At 47.7% G+C, this 17,365-nt stretch overlaps 1 protein-coding gene across 4 annotated transcripts in view; it reads right to left on the bottom strand.

Annotated features, from left to right (window-relative positions):
• The window catches only part of ANO10 (anoctamin 10), a 111,044-nt gene extending 97,893 nt beyond the window's left edge, over window positions 1-13,151 (bottom strand). For 2 of the 4 annotated variants that reach the window (XM_036030456.1, XM_036030455.1), the window contains exons 1-4: window positions 12,902-12,924; window positions 6,577-6,729; window positions 2,070-2,267; window positions 756-890 (exon numbers count right to left, since the gene is read on the bottom strand). In XM_036030456.1, the coding sequence (XP_035886349.1) occupies window positions 756-890; window positions 2,070-2,267; window positions 6,577-6,729; window positions 12,902-12,914 (499 nt within the window). In that variant the 5' untranslated portion in view covers window positions 12,915-12,924. The other 2 variants (XM_028518339.2, XM_028518338.2) reach the window with 2 other exon arrangements.
• Window positions 13,152-17,365: the final 4,214 nt, after the last annotated feature.

The following is a 17,365-nucleotide window of genomic DNA, read 5'->3' as shown; positions in this document are numbered from 1 at the left end:
ACACTTCCATTCTGCACACTAGTATGCTCATGCAAACGGGACTACATAAATCAGAAAGTTGCTCACTCCTGGCTGGCGTAGCTGAGTGGATTGAGCTCAGGCTGCAAACCAAAGCATCACAGGTTCGATTCCCAGTGAGGGCACATGCCTGGGTTGCAGGCCACGGCCCCCAGCAACCGCACATTGATGTTTCTCTCTCTCTCTTTCTCCCTCCCTTCCCTCTCTAAAAATAAATAAATAAAATCTTTTTTAAAAAAGTTGCTCACTGCTGCTTTTCATTCGGGCACTGGCGCCCTGTGACTCTTCCTGAGCCTCCCTCTGTCTGTACATGCGCACACACAGCGAGAGGAGAGGACCCGGAGAGAGGGCTCCAGGGACAGACCGGGCCTCCCGCTCTGGTCCTGCCACAGATTTCCACTGTCATACAATGTCTGAGCCTGGAGTAAACTTTGCTGGTTTTAATACTGAGTAGTATCTACATGTGTTTACACTGAGCTTTACACTGCGTGCTGTGAGACCTTGATAATAACAAGTAGCAAACCATGTAGGACAAATCTATTGATCTAAAACATGCAATATAAGGAAGCTGTAAAGGCAAAAGATATATTTGTGCAAAAATAAGTGATTGTAAAGTTGTGTAAGCTTCTCAGTAAGAGGGAAAAATAAAACCTCAGTAATGTGTTATTTATGTCTACTAAGAAAAATAAACTGCATTAGAATGTCTGTTCACGAGGCTGGTTGACATAATCACTTACATAATGATTTTCCTGGGTACAACTTTGCCTGGGGGTAACCAGGGATCATTTTTTCATCTCGGGCTCGAAGATTTTCAAGTTCATGTTTAATAATGAACTGACATTCTGCCATTGTGAGAAAATCATCGTTGTTATCTAAAATAAAACAAAGCACTTCCAGTTATTTTCCCAGTTATAGCCAAACTAAAGTTAATAATATTCAAGTAACCTGGGGTTATGGAAATAATGATATACACAATAAATAACTAACATAAGGAGTAAGCAAAGTATAAAACTGGTAAATTGAACAGAACATAAAGTTCCTTAGATATTTTATAAAAATAAAAACATTCTGTTACGTCTTCATGGAATACCATTCTTCAGTGGTTGCAGGAGTTATTACACAATTTGGTCCACACAGCCAGCAGTAGACGCCTGCCTGATGTCATCAGCACCAGCGAGCAGAGGGCAGTGCGGTCCCAGCTCGAACAATCTGTAACTAGGGACGGAACGGAAGTGGGCCTGTGTGGAAACTGGCCTTCAAACTCGCAAGTCCAGGCCATTCCTTTCTGGAGTCAAACATTCCTCCCATAAACAAGGAGAGCAAAGTCTGATAAGAAAACAGTATTTTTTTGACAGGCGACTCCTCGTAAACAAGGTGAATTTCGCCTTGATCATTTATACACTAAGATAAAAAAAAAAAAACATCCACAGTGAGTGAGTCTGAAGAACTCTAATCATATCTTCTCTGAGTGCCCTGAAGGGACCATTGAGGAGAATCAAAGCAAATACAAACTCCCACTCTGGTATCAGGGACCCCGGGCTGCCCACTTCTTCCGGAAACCATCTCTCCCAGAGTCCCTTTGGAGGCCAGGAGAGAACCAGGGACCTGCCAGGCCACAGGGACTCTAGGATACTGAACTACTATTCCACTTCTTATAACATCTTTCCATATAAAATCAGTGACTGTTCACCATTCTAAGAACTGCAATAGAATAGTTTAAGTAAATTATATGTCACCCTAATTTATGTTCATCTATTCCGGGGGAGGGGGGGCATCTATTCCCTTGGGCCCAGTCTGACCCACCACCCGGTTCTCTACGTAACATCGCAGTGGAACACAGCTTCGCCCGTGCACCTCTCACGTCCGAGGCTGCTGTCGCTTTCCAGTGGCAGTGCCGAAGCGGTGGGAGCAAGGGCATGGCCCGCACAGCCTCCAGCATCTACTGTCTGCCCGTCTGTCCTTTCTATTGAAAAAGCGCGCTGACCCCTGACCCGGTTGTCAAAAACTTCTCTTTGCTGAATCGATTCCGCCGATGCCGTCCTGGGACTCACCGTCAAAGCCTTTGAAGTTGTGCCGGGTCCCGTAGGTGAAGGCTCTCATGGTGTTGTCGCTGCACTCCTTCACCAGCCCCACGGCCTCCGCCCCCAGCAGCAACCTAATATTGGAGGCGCCCACGAGATACAGGTTCTGATTTTCCACCGTCCCCTTCTCATATTTATTCAGCAATGGTCTGAACAACAGCTGGGCACCTTCAAAAACAACAGGCAAGCACAGTTTTAGAAAGAGACGAGCATAAAAGTTTCAAAAACGAAAGCCTTCTAAGTAAATCTGATGTCTCTGGTTTGGTAGAAAGAACATAAATTACATTACAATTTAAATCCATCTTCCAAATAAACAGGAAATATAAGTAAGTTGGGGGATTTTTTCAATAAAAGCCCACACTGGAAAACACAGTAAGTGGCTTGCCAGTTACTCAAATTTGAAGTACATATGAGACAAGAATTCAATATTGACTAGTTCTAGGTATTGATTTGCACTAAGTATGCAGGGTGAGGGTATAGTTTCTAATTTACATTGAACTATAACAGATTGTGTGAATGTTAAATAATAAATAAAGAGTAATATAATTTTCAATGATTTTTCCCATCAGTATCTACATTCAAATAGATTTCATGATGGTTTTCTTAAATGGATTTTCAAATGTTAAGAGTAGATGTTAAGGTCCTGGCTGGTGTGGCTCAGTGGATTGCGTGCTGGCGTGCAAACTGAAAGGTCACCAGTTTGATCCCCAGTCAGGGCACATGCCTGGGTTGTGGCCAGATCCCCAGTTGGGGGCATGTGAGAGGCAACTGATCAATGTATCTCTTGTACATCAATGTTACTCTTCCTCCCTTCCTCTCTTCTTCTCTTGAAAAATAAATTTAAAAAATAATAAAAAAGATTAGATGTTAAGATTTGATCTTGTACATGTAATTATTACTTAAAAGATTATGGTAAACACAATTTTTTCTATTTTTTTTACTTTTACCCATATCAAACTTTTTAAGGTGTTTCTTTACTACTTACCCTCTAGAGGAGATTGACAGAAATTATGAAATACTAGTCAGATGGTAACAGGATAATGAGCAGTATCTATATTTCATTTATGAAATGGATTAATATCAATATATTAAGATTAATGTATTATTTTAGGTAATTCATAATAGAAGTATTAAAGACTTTAATAAAAAACAATTAGAGACATATTCAATTTACAGAAAATATAAATGGCTCATAAACAGAAAATCCTTAACCTCACTCATATTTAGATAAATGCAAAAATGGCACCAATGTGCTACTTTTCACTTCTCACACTGCAAAGATCGAAAGCTTGGTAACAAAAACAAAATAGGCTGGTGAGTATAGCAGCCTCAGAAGCCCCCGCCACCCCCACCTAGACCTCCTGTCAGGAGGATGCGCAGGGGGGAGCAGGCTTGGCTGACAGCTCCCACCGTGCTGCTCTGGAAGCGGCACCCTCACACCTGGCCACGCTCCCCACTGGCCCCCAGCCCCGCACTGGCCCCCAGCCGTGGGTGAGCATGCAGGGCGCTGGAGTGAGGCCATTCCTGCTCAGCACGGGTTCCGTGCAGGGCAACCTGGGGCCTGGCCCACGCCTTCTCAGGACTGTGCTGCAGTCGGAGGCTCCTCCTGGTCAAGCCTCCTGCCTTCCCCCTCTCCTCCCACCAGGGTCAGACCAGCAGCCACGTCTGCAGGCTCCCTGTGCCTAGTCCTGCCGTCCCCACCTTTCTTTCAACAACCGTTTCCCTCAGTGAGCCTCTGTGCACCAAGTCCCACCCTAGTGCCTCTTGCTGGGAAGCCCCGAGCTGACGCAGAGAGAGTGTGGGAAAGGCCCTCGCGGGCACTTCTCCAGGAGCGCACCTTCAACGAGAACCCTCTGTCGGCATCTTACTTTGAAGAAGGGCAGTCCTCATTTCCCTCCGCCTAATCTCCTCTCCCAAGACTTCACACTCCTCGGGTGATTCCTCTGTTACCTGTTTTCGTGTGACCAAACAAGATGCTTGGAGAGCCACTCCTCTTTGTTTTAGGCCTTGGCAGGTGAGGAGTCAGCTCTCTCCCCAGCCCCGACCCCGAACCTTTGCCCTGAACCTTCAGCACTTCCGACCACCACTCCCATCAGCCCCTTCTGACAACAGTTACATCATCCTTTTCATTTCATCCATAGCGTTTTCTTTCCTATGGTTTTCCTCTTCCACAACTGTCCATTTCCCCCCAGATTCGCCGTCTTGTTTTATCATTTGCTTAGTTTATCATGTCCTTACCAATACGTCAATCCCCCAGGCCTCTCCCGATGGTCTGTCTTCCCTGCGCGCACTGAGGTGGTACCCTACCAACACCCTCTCAGAGACGCCCCTCTTCACTCCGCCCTCGAGCCTTGCAGGCCGCCGGTGGGCTCCCAATTCCAGACTGAAACAGTTTTCCTTCGGAACTGAAGATACTACACCACTTCCTTCTAGCTTCCGACGTTTCTGTTAAGTCTGATCCTTTAGGTGTGACCTGTTTTGTGTTTTCTGGAAGTTTGTAGCGTCTTCTTCATCCCCTGGGTTCTGAGACCTTCCGATGACACGCCGTTTCCATCCGCAGTGCCAGCGCTGCGTGAGCCCGTTCAGCCCAGGACGGCCTGGCGCTGAGCTCCCCTTTGATAAAGTCTCCCCTCCTCTCGCTGCTCCCTGTCCAGACGTCCTTCCGTTCAGATGTATGCCTCTAGACGAGTCTTCCGATTTCCTTGTGTTTTTTTCTGCATAGTTTCCAATTCTTTAGCTTTTTGCTCTGTTTTTTGGAATTTTTTTTAGTCAAAATTATCATCTAACTCTTCTATGAGTTTTCAAATTTGGCTTTCATACTTTCCCTTTGTAAGAGCCGCCTTTCTTCTAAGTGGTTATTTTACAATATCCTACTTTGATTCATAGATGTTCTGTCTTCTCATCATTCTGAGAAATGAGATTTAAATTCTCTTTCGGTTTTCTGCTTCATAGTTTGCTGCTTTTTTCTGTTCTCTTTTGGGTAGAGATTTTCCTCCAACGTTTGGTGACCTTTTGCTGCACGCTCAGGCTTAAGAAAGGGTTCTCTAAGAGGCGGAACAGGTTCTGAAGGCTTAGAGGGAGCGCATCAAAGGTGGCTTCTGATGCAGGGTGATCTGGCCAGGTCACGTTTCGCAGGCTCCTCTCTGATTTCTTTGTGCACCATGGGTTGTTTTGTTTTGAGTCGGTCTTATTCCCCAAAGAAAGATGATTCGGTCTCTCCTAGATGATGTGACTCTAGCCGCAAGTGTTTTGGAAACTGAATTAGGTATTATGTGAGTAGGGCAGAGGGAAGGGGTCACAGGATTCAGCTGTCACCCTGCTTTCAGCACAGAATCTCTGTTTCCAACTTTGCCTTGAGCCCCAGGCCGAGACCCCAGGCATCTGGCCCTCTGCAGAGAATACCAAGCAGAGCCTTTGGCCGGGCGGTACAATAGGGAAGGGACAGGAGGACCCGCCTATTTCTCAAAATGGAGCTCAGCCAGTCCTGTCTCTCCCCCTTGTTACCACCTTTATCTCCAGCTCCTCGGCCCTTGTGTTCCTGCTAACAACACTCCATGAGCAGAGGAGGTGCCTGGGCGTGTCCCGGAGCCTCCCGCTGACCAACGTTCTCACGTCGCAGGGCTTTTAAAGGGGCTCCAGTCCAGTGAAACACATCACATGTCAGCCGGCAGGTACTGCTGTTGTTAAGTTTATGTGTGGTTCAGTTATTTGAAAAAAGGATTGAAAGTTTAATTATTACAAAAGCATTTCAATTTATGCTCACAGCCTCTTTAAAAAAAGTGTTTAAGTTCTGTGTAATATCTGGAGACCTGGTGAAGTTTGAGGTGTTGTTTTGCATAGTTTTGTGAAGAGTCTGCTCATGTAAACACCCTCCTCCCACACCTACAGCCCCTTCTGCTTGCCCTTCAGGAGAGGGCTAACCTTTGTCCTCCAGTGCAGGCATCCCTTGCCGCCCTGAAAAGCATCATCGGGTACCACCTCTTCCCCTCTTGACTTGCATGACAGTGATGGATAGGGTTCGTTTCCAAGCATCACGGACTCCTTTGCAGCAGCTCTTTCATTAGCTTCTATCTTCTGTTACTTCACTTTCCAGGGACAGGCATTCAGCCTCCTTCCCCGGCCAGTAGCGGCCTTGCAGGCACGGACTGTATTTCTCCCTCCCTTAGCCCCAAAGCCGACACACAGAGGACACTCGGTGAATACTCGCTGATGGACTTGGCCACTATTTATTAAGCACCTACATGCACCAAGCACTGTAGCTACGAGAAAAATCACTCCTGTTGCTTACAAACTAATGAAGACTTACAATCTGATGTTTATCGAAGACCTCCTTTTAAGTCCTAGATAAGTAATACAGACCAAAGAAACGGACATTAATTATAGAACTATATCTATGGGAAAAACTGTAAAATACCCCTGAAAATATATTTTTAGTCACTGAGCATGCCTACGTCTGAGTGATATTTATTTCACTCACCTCCATCTTTCTTTTTAGTGACGATTCTGTTTTTCAGCCACTCTTTGGTTTCCTCTTTGACATCCTGAGCCAGTTCCAAGACGACCAAAGGTGTGAAAGAACCCTCACAAGTATCCAAGGTTGACAAGGTCACTTTCATCTTTGGCAAACTTCCTGGAAATTAAAATAAAGTAAAAGCAAACCTGGGTTAGAATGGAAAAGAGAAATAAGTAAACTGTATTTGTGTTTTCTCTTCATTACACCTAAATTCTGGTTTCCAAGGCAAAGCAAAACTTCTCTTGTGACAAAGATGGGTTATAGGACAGGCTCAGCCCGTGGTTTGAGCACACCTGTGCGAGCCAGGACCTCTGCAAAGACGAGGGGGCACCACCCACACCCAGAAACAGCTGGGAAGACGGCAGGGGGCATGTTCAGGTCACCGAAAGGTAAGAGTGTAAAATGGATTCACACAAGAGGAGTAAGAAAACATTTTCAAAGGAGGGGACCTCTGAACAGGATTTAGAAGAATACACAGGAGTCTGCCACACAGACCATGGATGGCATTCTAAGCAGAGGAAAGAGTACAGCCCCACAAAATAGTGACCAAAAAAATAGCCGACAGACTCCAAGAAGTAGAGTGGTTGGGTGTGGCTGAAGCAATTATCAATGTGAGGGGGGAGGGAGGATGGGAAGGGCCTGGGAACTGACGAGGACCCCTGATTACAAAGGAACTGAGCCGTTGTCCGATAAATACCGGGAGTCACTAATTCATGACAAGCGGGGAACCCACACAGTCCCATTTCCGGTTTCAGGATGGAGTTGATGGCCTAGCAACAGCTTTCTTTCCCGCTCTCCCTGCCTCGCTCAGGGATATCACCTTCATCTCTGTCACCAAGCTTGAAAAATGAGGGTCAACCTGGAGACCCACAGATGGTATCAGTCACCAAGATCTAAGGGCCTCCCTGTAAAAAACGTTTCTCGTGTGAATCTCTCTAACCCAGTGATCCTCCACAGGGGTGATTTTTGGACTTCAGACTTACTGGTTCTAACTCTGTACTTGGTGTAAGTTCTAATGGCCCCAAAGGACAAGTACAAATCAGTTCTCGGTAAAAATCACAAAGGGGGTGACCGACATCACAGAACATCTTTCTGTGGGGGAAATCTCATGGCAAGTCGAGCAAAGAGATACGGGTCGTCTAGCTTGAACTGGTAAGCTTTTGTTTTTCTCTAAAAGAGCACAAGTTTTGTTTCGGGCAATTCAGGTATTACATAAATCAATCTTACATTCAAATTATACGACAAATACATCGTGAACACTATTAAAGATGCCAACCGAATCAAAGTCAGCATGCTAGGCTCCGTGCAGGAAACCAGGTCAAAATCGGACGTAGCGCTCAGCCCCACGCAGCTGGTGACGGAGTCAGGAATTACACAGAGTGAACGAGCAGCAGAGCAGTGGGAGCTGCGGAACTCACAACACTTAGTGTGTGAGGGTTTCGGCCCGGGCAAAGGGAGAAGCTGTGCCACACAGGGAAATGACATGTACAAAATCAGTGAAGCGAGAATCAGGACAGTGTCGGTGAACAGTAAGACTGGCCCGACAGAGGGGAGCGGCAACGTTTTGCAAGCTGCAACCATTTAAGGATAATCAACGCCGTAGGTTACGTCTGGCCCAATGGCAAGGAAGGAGTCACTCAGGTTTCTGAGCAGAGGACCAGCTAGGCAGCAAAGTGATGTGATCGCAATAGGCCAGTGTAGGGAGCCAGAATATGGGTGATCTTTGTGGCATTCCTTCAACTCCCTCGAACTTCTGGAATTTTTCATTTAAAAAAAAAGTTGGGGAAAAGTGTTCATCTACCAACAGATTATGAGATGAGCATCATCACCTCACCTTTCAAATCAAAATGTCAAACACAACCAACACTAATCACATGCTTACGGCGAGCCAAGTGCTACAGGGCGTGAAGGTACGAGAGTGAATAGGTCTGTCTCTTCCTTCTGACGCGTTCCCAGGCTCACACAGAGGCCTGTGTGCATCAAATCGTTCTAACACGGGGGCTGAGTGCGTCAGCAATAAGTCAGGGTGGAGGGGGGCCCAAGGAGAGGGAACTAGCTTCCGGGAGGGGAGGGAGAGAACCAGACAGCCTTCAACCTGGAAAGATAAGTGGGTGGCTGCAGGGTCCTTAACCCAGGACACGGAAAGAATACACTGTGTGCGAACCCACAGCAAAGAGGAAAGGAAGGGTTAGGTGAAGGGGCAGCACATGGTTCAGCAGGGCATATGGGACGGCACCAAAGGTCAAAGTACATCGCCTCACATAATGAAAGGCCCGCCTCATTCGGGATTGCCAGGCCATAAAGCAATCTTTCTGGGACACTAAATGCAGGTTCCCGTTCTAAACATGTATCCGAGCACCACTTAGACACTCATCATAAATATTTGCTCATTGCTTCATTCTCTCTTTTTCCTTTTTTTTTACTGTTGTTCAAGGACAGTTGTCTTCATTTTCCTGCCACCACTTTCCCCCTGATTTATTCTCATTTGAGAACTTATTTGCCTTTCATTTCTTGAGGTGCAACTTTTTTTTTTCCGTGAGAGTGCTCTACTGCAACCAATATGAATATTTTGTTCAAACTCCAGACCAGAGAGAGAGGGGATCCATATATGCTAGATATACTTCTGGGAATACATATTCAACTGGAAATGCAGCGTTTGGCAGATAAGATGAGAAGGTAGTCAGTACACAGTTTTCTCCTGCAGTGTGTATATATATACATACACACATAGGTACATACACATAATATAAAAAAGAACATATCCGCAATGTGCCAATTCAAAAGAATTTGAAAGAATATTTCCACCCCGATGTGCACTGCAGAGGCACAACCTTGATAAGGTTCTCAATACATTACAGACAAAAGTGTCAAAATATCTGATACACAAAGAGTTCTCACAATTCGACAAAAAATACAAGACACTGAAACCACAAGTCACAAAAGAAGAAATACAAGTGGCCAAGAGACATTTGAAAAAATGTTCAAATTTACTCATAAAAGAAATGCACAAGTAACACCCACATACTTTACCCTTTTCAGATTTGCTATAAGTTGAAAGATGGAGAGAACCCCGTTCTGGCACAAGTGCAGGAAATCGGGCACTTCCACACGTTGATGACAGAGGTAATTTGATGCCATACTGGGCCGCCCATTGGGCCACAGTGTCCTTACGATCCAGGTAACCTAAGAGGTAGGAATCCTCTTACACCACCTGTGCCTCCCTCTTCCTGTCCCTGAGCCCTTCTTCCCGTGCCCCCTGCTCAGGAAAAGTCTGTCACTGCATATTGACACCTCTGGGGACACCCCTCCTTGGGAGACCGCTGCCCCTGTGCGTGGGCATGCAACGGGGCGCAGGCAGACACGCCCGCACCCTGCAGCTGGCCAGCCCGTGGGATCCGGGCCTGCTCTAGCCCCACTTCTCCCCAGGGACAGGATATCGAGCATAAGATGATGGAAATGAGAAGCCTTATGGCAGCCTCAGCACAAGCTGAGTTCTGCAATCTGCTGTTACCTGGGGGTCTTGCTGGGAGCTTGCTCCACCATCATTATGGACACCAGACAAGCATCAAACGCTGGGACCAAACACCAGGTGGGGGGCACATGAGGGCTTTAAGAGTGGCTACAGAAAAGGGCCTCATGGTTTCAGTTGGGGACAACCCCAAAACAAGCACGTTCAACATATACAGACTTCTTGGCCACCGGAGAGTAGGGTGATTTCTGCCACCACAGCCAGTTAGTTTTCCCCTTTTACCCAGACTGTCGGCCGGGCCAGCGGCCAGGATGGACTGCAGGGCACGAGGAGCCAGGCTCCACACAGTCCCGGGGCACAGGACCAGCGACAGCCATCCCACACTCTGCTCTTCGCTGCCACGTGTCCGACCGCACACAGGCCCAGACCTCCACGGGAACAGGGGTACCGGACTCACGCGGCTTCTGCGCTTGCTCCGGGAGTCGCCTGACTACAGTAAGAGGGACATCCTGGTCAGGGAGATCGAAACGCAGGAAGAGAAACACACGGTGAGTTTGGCCCTGTGGGGAGAGGGTCTGGGGGTGGTTTATGGGCATATTTTATCAAGGAACAAGAAAATAAGAATGGACCCTTTACTCTTCCTGAGTTTTGGTAAAAGGGGAAAAAATCAGTAGAAGTATCATCAATTCAAAGGCTAAAAAGAAAACGCACAAGGCTTTCTTTGGGAACCGACTTATTTCAGACTCAAGGGGAAACGTGAAGCAAAATGACGAAAGGACGGGCAGTCGTGCAGCAGAGTAAGAACACATCAGAGAGAGAAGAAGGAAGGGCCACACCGGTCAAGGTGGACGATGAGAGGAAGGTCCTTGGGAGGAAGGCTGTTATTGTAATGGCCGGGGCTAGACGAAGGATGGGACCCTTCCTTAGACAACCTAGGGGCTCCCCCTCACACCCCTGACGGGCAGTGAACTTTGAGAGCCGGTGGGCCACTCCCCCACGGAGGTGGAGGCCCGGGGCAGCTGCCTCTCGGTTACGTAAGAGACCGCAGACATGCGGGTGGAAAACCAGCACGGCACACACCCACCCTCCCTCGAGTTTCTCGGTGACGGCGACAATGGAGGGAAGTGGTGAGGCCCATTCCCTGAGGAGCACAGCAGGAACCTTGTGACCTCGGGACTCAACAGGAAGTTGTAGGAGATAGCCCGGCCACAGCAGCCCAGGCCTGACGGGACACTGTGTGGACAGAAGGCCACCTCTGCACAGAGTCATTCAACTGGGTCTTACATGGAGTGACCAGTGAGGCGAGACAGTATCTCTATTGTCATGACCCCAGACATGACCAAAATGTTGGTCCTTTTGGCTGGATAATGTCTGAAAACCTGGAGCAACCCTGAGTTTCACCTCCAAGCCCGTAAGTGGGCACACAGTTGAAACTCTAACATGTGATAAAAGCATCAGTCCATACAATGGACTACACATTACACAACAATTTAAAAAGATGTGTAAGGAGAGATTTTAATGATCCACGGAAATGATAAATGAGGAAAATACAAAATAAATGCAACATAATATATAATATGATCCCAATTAAGTATCATGTACATTTAAATACACAAAAAAATACAGAAAGAATTGAGAAGAATTGCACCAGAATGTTAACAGGGTTGGTAAAATTGTGCAAGGGTTTCATTTTCATCCTATATTTATTTTCTCTATCTTCTAAGATTTCTACCATATAAAAAAAGTTTCACTGGACTTTTTAAGTACACACACTTCCCAATTTACCAGGCCTTTTCTTTCCCATTCTTTTATTTTAGATCTTCTAAATGTCATTCTTCATCTTTCAGCAGCAGCTGGTCAGAATAGACATGGTCTACTTTCCACAGTTAATTCAAAACTGTTTGTCAAACTCACAGACTGTTCCTTGGAAATCGTCTAGTCCTCTAGGTCACTGTGACTTTAAATTGCAAGTAGCCAGAGGATAAAGATCTAAACTTTTAAAACCCCACAGGATTAGATTTTTTAAAACTACAACTCTGCAGGATGTAAGTGAATGTGATACAACAGTTTTTTTTGAGTCTGCATAAACCTCAGCTGTACTTTCAAACTCCAGAACCTCCCCCCAGGGTCCATGGTCTCACCCCTTCAAAGAGCAGAATGCTCACACCAGCGCTGGCTCTGTGACGACCAGGAAAATTAGAACAGCGTACAGAAGGTGGACCCCATCCCATCCACGTTTCTCACGTGTCCCAGGCGCTGCCCCTGACTTGCATCTGTTATTTAAACTGCAGGATGTGACCCAGTCTTGAGCCTGGCCACCCATCACCCCGTTGTGAGGGGAGCATCACCCCGCGAGTTCGCTCGGACCACACCCGTTCTGAGATTCCCTAGCCCACCCTGCTCCCCTCCGCACACGGTCAGGGGAAACGTAAATCATGGGTCTCTGTGCCCTGGTCCTTCCAAAAAAACGCTCTTCACTAGGCTTCGCCGATTCCCCACCCCGCTCACGACCACCTATCCCAAAGCTCTGAACCTCGCTCCCCCCATAACCCCCACCCTGAACCCACTAGCCCCAGATTTCGGCCTCGCCACCTTTCTTCCATTCCATTGCTCAACCTTTCATCCCCAGGCTCCTAACTCCTCCCCAAATCGGGGCTGTCCCCAGCCTCCATCCGCGACAGCCACTCCCCAACACCGTCACTCCTTCCTCTCCCCACCTGAACACCCCCCAACACACTTCCCCGTTCCCAGGATCGCCACCACAAGGAGGTACCCTGGGAGGAAGGGAACGGCCCGGGAAGATCCCGCGAAGCGACCCACCGACTCCCGTCATCCCGGGCTCAGCAACCCGCTCGGACCGGGGCTCTGCCCTGCGGAGATCGAGGGGCTCCCAGATGCCCTCCCCCACTTACCGGCGGCCGCGGCGCTCCACGTCTTAGGGGGCGGGCCCGAGAGCCGGCGAGACCGGCAGCCCGGCGAGCGGACGCTCGAGGTGGGGCCGGTGGGGCGGGCGCGGCCCGCGAGGTGGGCGCGGCGGGGCCTAGTGGCGACAACGCGCAGGCGGGGGCGGAGCCATGGTGGGAGAGGCGGGGCCTGGAGCCGGGTTGCACCGATCCGGGTCGGGGCTGAGCAGTGTGTGGCTTCTGGCGCAGACTGGGTCGGCTCCAGGGAAATGAGAGACTCGCCCAGGCTGGCCAGTCCTGTGGAGTGCCTTCTGGGCTGTCACTCTGAGTAGGGGCGGGATTACGGTGGAATAGGCAAGGCCTCGTTGGGCTGTCACTCTGACAGGGGGCGGGGCCATGGCGGGGGAGGCGGGGCCTGGCTGGGACGTCACTTCGAGTGGGGGCGGAACCACAGGGAGAGAGGCGGGGCCTCCCTGGGCCGTTGCAGTTACAGCGGGTAGGACCAAGTAGAGCCTCCGGGAGAGGAATGTCCCCCTTAACATTTTCCTCTTTGTCTCACTCTTAACGTACATAATTCAATTTTCTTGGCATTTTCAAATATGAAAACAAGTATTTTAGTTGTAACTGACTTTCAGGTGGTGAAACCCCAAATCCAAATTCTTAACCCTCATATCCAATAAAGCCAAATTCCTTCCAGGGGTCTGTAGGGTCTCCCGGCCCCGTCATCCCTTACATCTCAGGAAAGCTCTTTCACACTCGCCTTTCCTCCGCCCCAGCCACACTGGTCTCCCTGCTCGTCCTAGAACTCATCTGACACCCTCCCACCTGCCACCTCAAGGTCTTTGCCCTGGCTAAGTCGCTGGGCCTTTGTTAATTATGGAGATGGTTTGCTTCCTCCCCTGCCTCAAGGGAATCCAACCGCACCTTCTCACTGAGGTCCTTTCTGACCATCCTATTTAATACCTGTTCTCCTCCCCACCCCGCCATATATCTACCTTACCTGTATTCCCATATCTTTTCTCCACCGCATTCATCACCTTCTGACGTTTTACATTATGTTTATCGTCAGTCTCTCCCTAGAGCGTAAGCTTAAAAAGGGCAGGGGGTTTTGTCGGTTTTGTCCACTGCCATAACCCCAGTGCCTAGAACAGTGTTAGATCCAGAGCAGACAAGCAGTAACTCAGTGGAAGGAAAGAAAACACTGAATGAACTCTTCCTCCCTTCATATGGCCATCTCCGCCCGGAGGGATGCCTCAAAGTGCTGCAATGCCAGCAAGGCCGGGTCTGCTCTTCCATTTCCCCGTGTCCTCTCTGGGTCTCCCAGCTTCAAGACCCAGGAGGGAGGGAGGGAGGGAGGGAGACCGGGAGGAAAGAACAGAAGCTGTTTGTTGTTCTTGCCAGACACCTGATGGTCTGTCCTGGCAGCTCTCAAACCGTTTTGACCAGCTCTCCTGTGGCTGTCTTTTAGTAAGTCCTGTGTGGGTGTGTCTGGAAATTCTCTCTCTTCTGAAAATTAGGACAAATGGTTTGTGAGCTTCAATAGGTTAAGACATTTATTACTTATTAGGCTTTTTAAAAAATGAGTATAAAGAATTTATTCAGTGCATATTTGGGTATACAACAACAAATATTCATTTTTTAAAAACATTTTTTGTGCACAGAACAGAAAACTGCCTGTACATGCTATATCCACTTCTGAAACACATGTTTTAATAAGTATTAATGCACAAAGTCTTACATATCATGAAACTCCATGGCAGGATTCCAGCTTTCTTTCATGCAACAGAAACGAAGATCTAGATGGAAACCTAGCTAAGTATTGAGGGAGAGAAACATCTATTGGTTGCCTTCTGTTCCGGCCCAGACTGGAGATTGAACCTGCAAACCAGGCATGTGTCCTGGCCAGGCACTGGACCTCTCAACTTTCATTTTGGGGGACTGTGCCCAACCAGCTGAGCCACACGGGGTCCAGGGCCCTTTTCCATTGGTCAATTTTACCAAGATTTTCTTTGCTTACTACTTCTAGGTTGTATCATACTTTAAAAAGGCCTTCACCTCTCTTAGATTACTTTGAAAACCCTTCCATGGTTTCTTTTCAATGTTTTATGATTTTACTTTTGACCTTTTAAAATTTGACCTATCCGGAATTTTGATGTGAGTGAAGTGAATGGATCCAACTTTACTTTCTGTGTCGACAGCTACCCATTTGCTCGTCTTCATGTACTCAATAATCCATCTCTCCCCTACTGACTTGAAATGCCATCATTATCGTATATCAGAGTTTCCTCTGTATGTCTGGACTTTCACATTGCACATAACTTTCTGCCTTGAAACTCTTCACTGCAGTCAGGAAAAGCCAACCCACTCTGACAGTTCCCTCATTTCCATCATAACTGCCTAGCAGCTTCAGACAGCTGTTCACTCCCGGTGACTGCAGGTGATCCTTTACTAACCTTTACCACTGCATGCCTTAAATTCATAGTATATCATTTTCCACCGGTCCCAAGGTCACCGTTGTCTTCAAACCTAGCCAGGCCAGCCCCAACTCCAGGTTCTTAGCTTGAGGGACAGATCCCTGCAACCGCTTCCAGGACCAAGTGAGCTCATGCCCGGGCTGGGTCCACAGCCATTGCCTGGAGGTGGAGAATGGACACCTTGACACACGACCCAAGGATGTCAGAGTGACGTCCGGAGGTTGCCACAACCCCCACTGCTTCCTGACACCCAGGGCAAGCTTGAGGATAAAAACTAGAACTCGCTGCGAAGAAACCACAGCCTCCAGGGCCGGGAGCCACGGGAAGATGGCTTTCGAACTTCCGCCAACCTGGCTCACGTCAGTGCGTCTGACTGGAGAGCCTGGTGTTATTTTTGGGTTCCTGACCCCTAGAGCTAGCACATTTTCACATAAATCTTGCCCATTTCTCATAAAGTGTATTCCTAGATAGTTTACCTCTCTCATTACCAGTGTAAATGAGGCCTTTTCTTCCGTGACAGCTTCTGCTTGCCTGTTTCATGAACATTAATTTCAGCATGTTAATTGTATATGCTAAATAAACTCTTTTACAGTTTATAGTGGTTTATTCTCTTAGGATTTTTCTAAGTTTACCATTAAAAAATCTGTAAGTAAAACCTGGCTGGCATAGCTCAGTGGATTGAGCACGGGCTGCGAACCAAAGTGTCGCAGGTTCGATTCCCAGTCAGGGTACATGCCTGGGTTGCAGACCATGACCCCCAGCAACAGCACATTGATCATTGATGTTTCCCTCTCTCTCTATCTCCCTCCCTTCCCTCTCTAAAAATAAATAAATAAAATCTTTTTAAAAATCTGTAAGTAATTATCATTTTCCCTCCTTTCTCATTGTGTTTGCGACACGAAGGAAATATTTCTGATGTTCACTCAGCAAGTAGGAGTTTGACTTTGGATTTGAAATAAATATATTTGATCAGTAAGGCAGAACCCAGGAATTCTTATTTTAGTGAAGGGTTTTCATTAAGGGTGAATGCTGAAGTTTGTTTTATGCCTTTTCATCATCTATGGAGCTATTCGTGTGTGTTTTTTTTTCTTAGTGATACTACATTGTACTCATAGGTTTCCTTGTTTAGCCGGTATTCTAAAGGAAGCGGGGAGCCGCAGAGGGGTTTTGAGCATGTGGGTGGCATTATCTAATTCCCACCCCTAGGGTCACTGAGGCCCCCGTGCTGAGAGTGCACAGCGGAGGGACAGGATGGGAGTGGGCAGCCGCAGAAACAGAGGCAAGGGATGGACTGTAACAGGGGGCAGTGGATCGGTGAGAAGCAGATTCTGGAAGTATTTTAAGGGTTCACTCTAGCTCATTGATAACATGCTGGCTATGAAGCGTGAGAGAAACAGGGGTCAAGTAACAGCACTGCCTTCACTGGGGCAGGGAGACCGTGGGAGGGGCAGGTCTGGAGGAAGGTCAGGGATGCTCTGTTGAACGCACTGAGTGCGAAGTGCCTTTTGGAAATCTGAGTTGGAATATAAGCCTATGGCATTCAGGAGAGAGGTCGAAGCTGAAGGTATGAACCTTCAAGTTATTGGCCCAGAGATGATATTTGAAGCTATGAGACTGGATGCGTTCCCCAGAGACACGTGTGCAGTTAGAGAAGAGAAGAGGACCAAGGACTGAGCCCTAGTCCTTAGCTCCAGGAGTTAGAGAGAGAGAGGAGGAAAAGCGAAGGAGCTTTGGAAGGGCTGATCCGTGAGATGGGAGGCGAACCACGAGAGTAGGAAAGGGGAGGGGGTCTCAGAAGCAAGTGAAGAACACAGATTTAGGAGGAGTTGTGCCACAGTTTGATGACAGGTCAAGTAATGAGAACTGAAAACATAAAATAATATGCCAGCCCTAAGATGAACATGTTT

The sequence above is a fragment of the Phyllostomus discolor genome, chromosome 7 (genome assembly GCF_004126475.2).
Source record: "Phyllostomus discolor isolate MPI-MPIP mPhyDis1 chromosome 7, mPhyDis1.pri.v3, whole genome shotgun sequence".
Classification (NCBI taxonomy): Eukaryota; Metazoa; Chordata; class Mammalia; order Chiroptera; family Phyllostomidae; genus Phyllostomus; species Phyllostomus discolor.
Note: the sequence above shows the minus strand (reverse complement) of the source record. Positions and strands in the feature narration are given on the sequence as shown.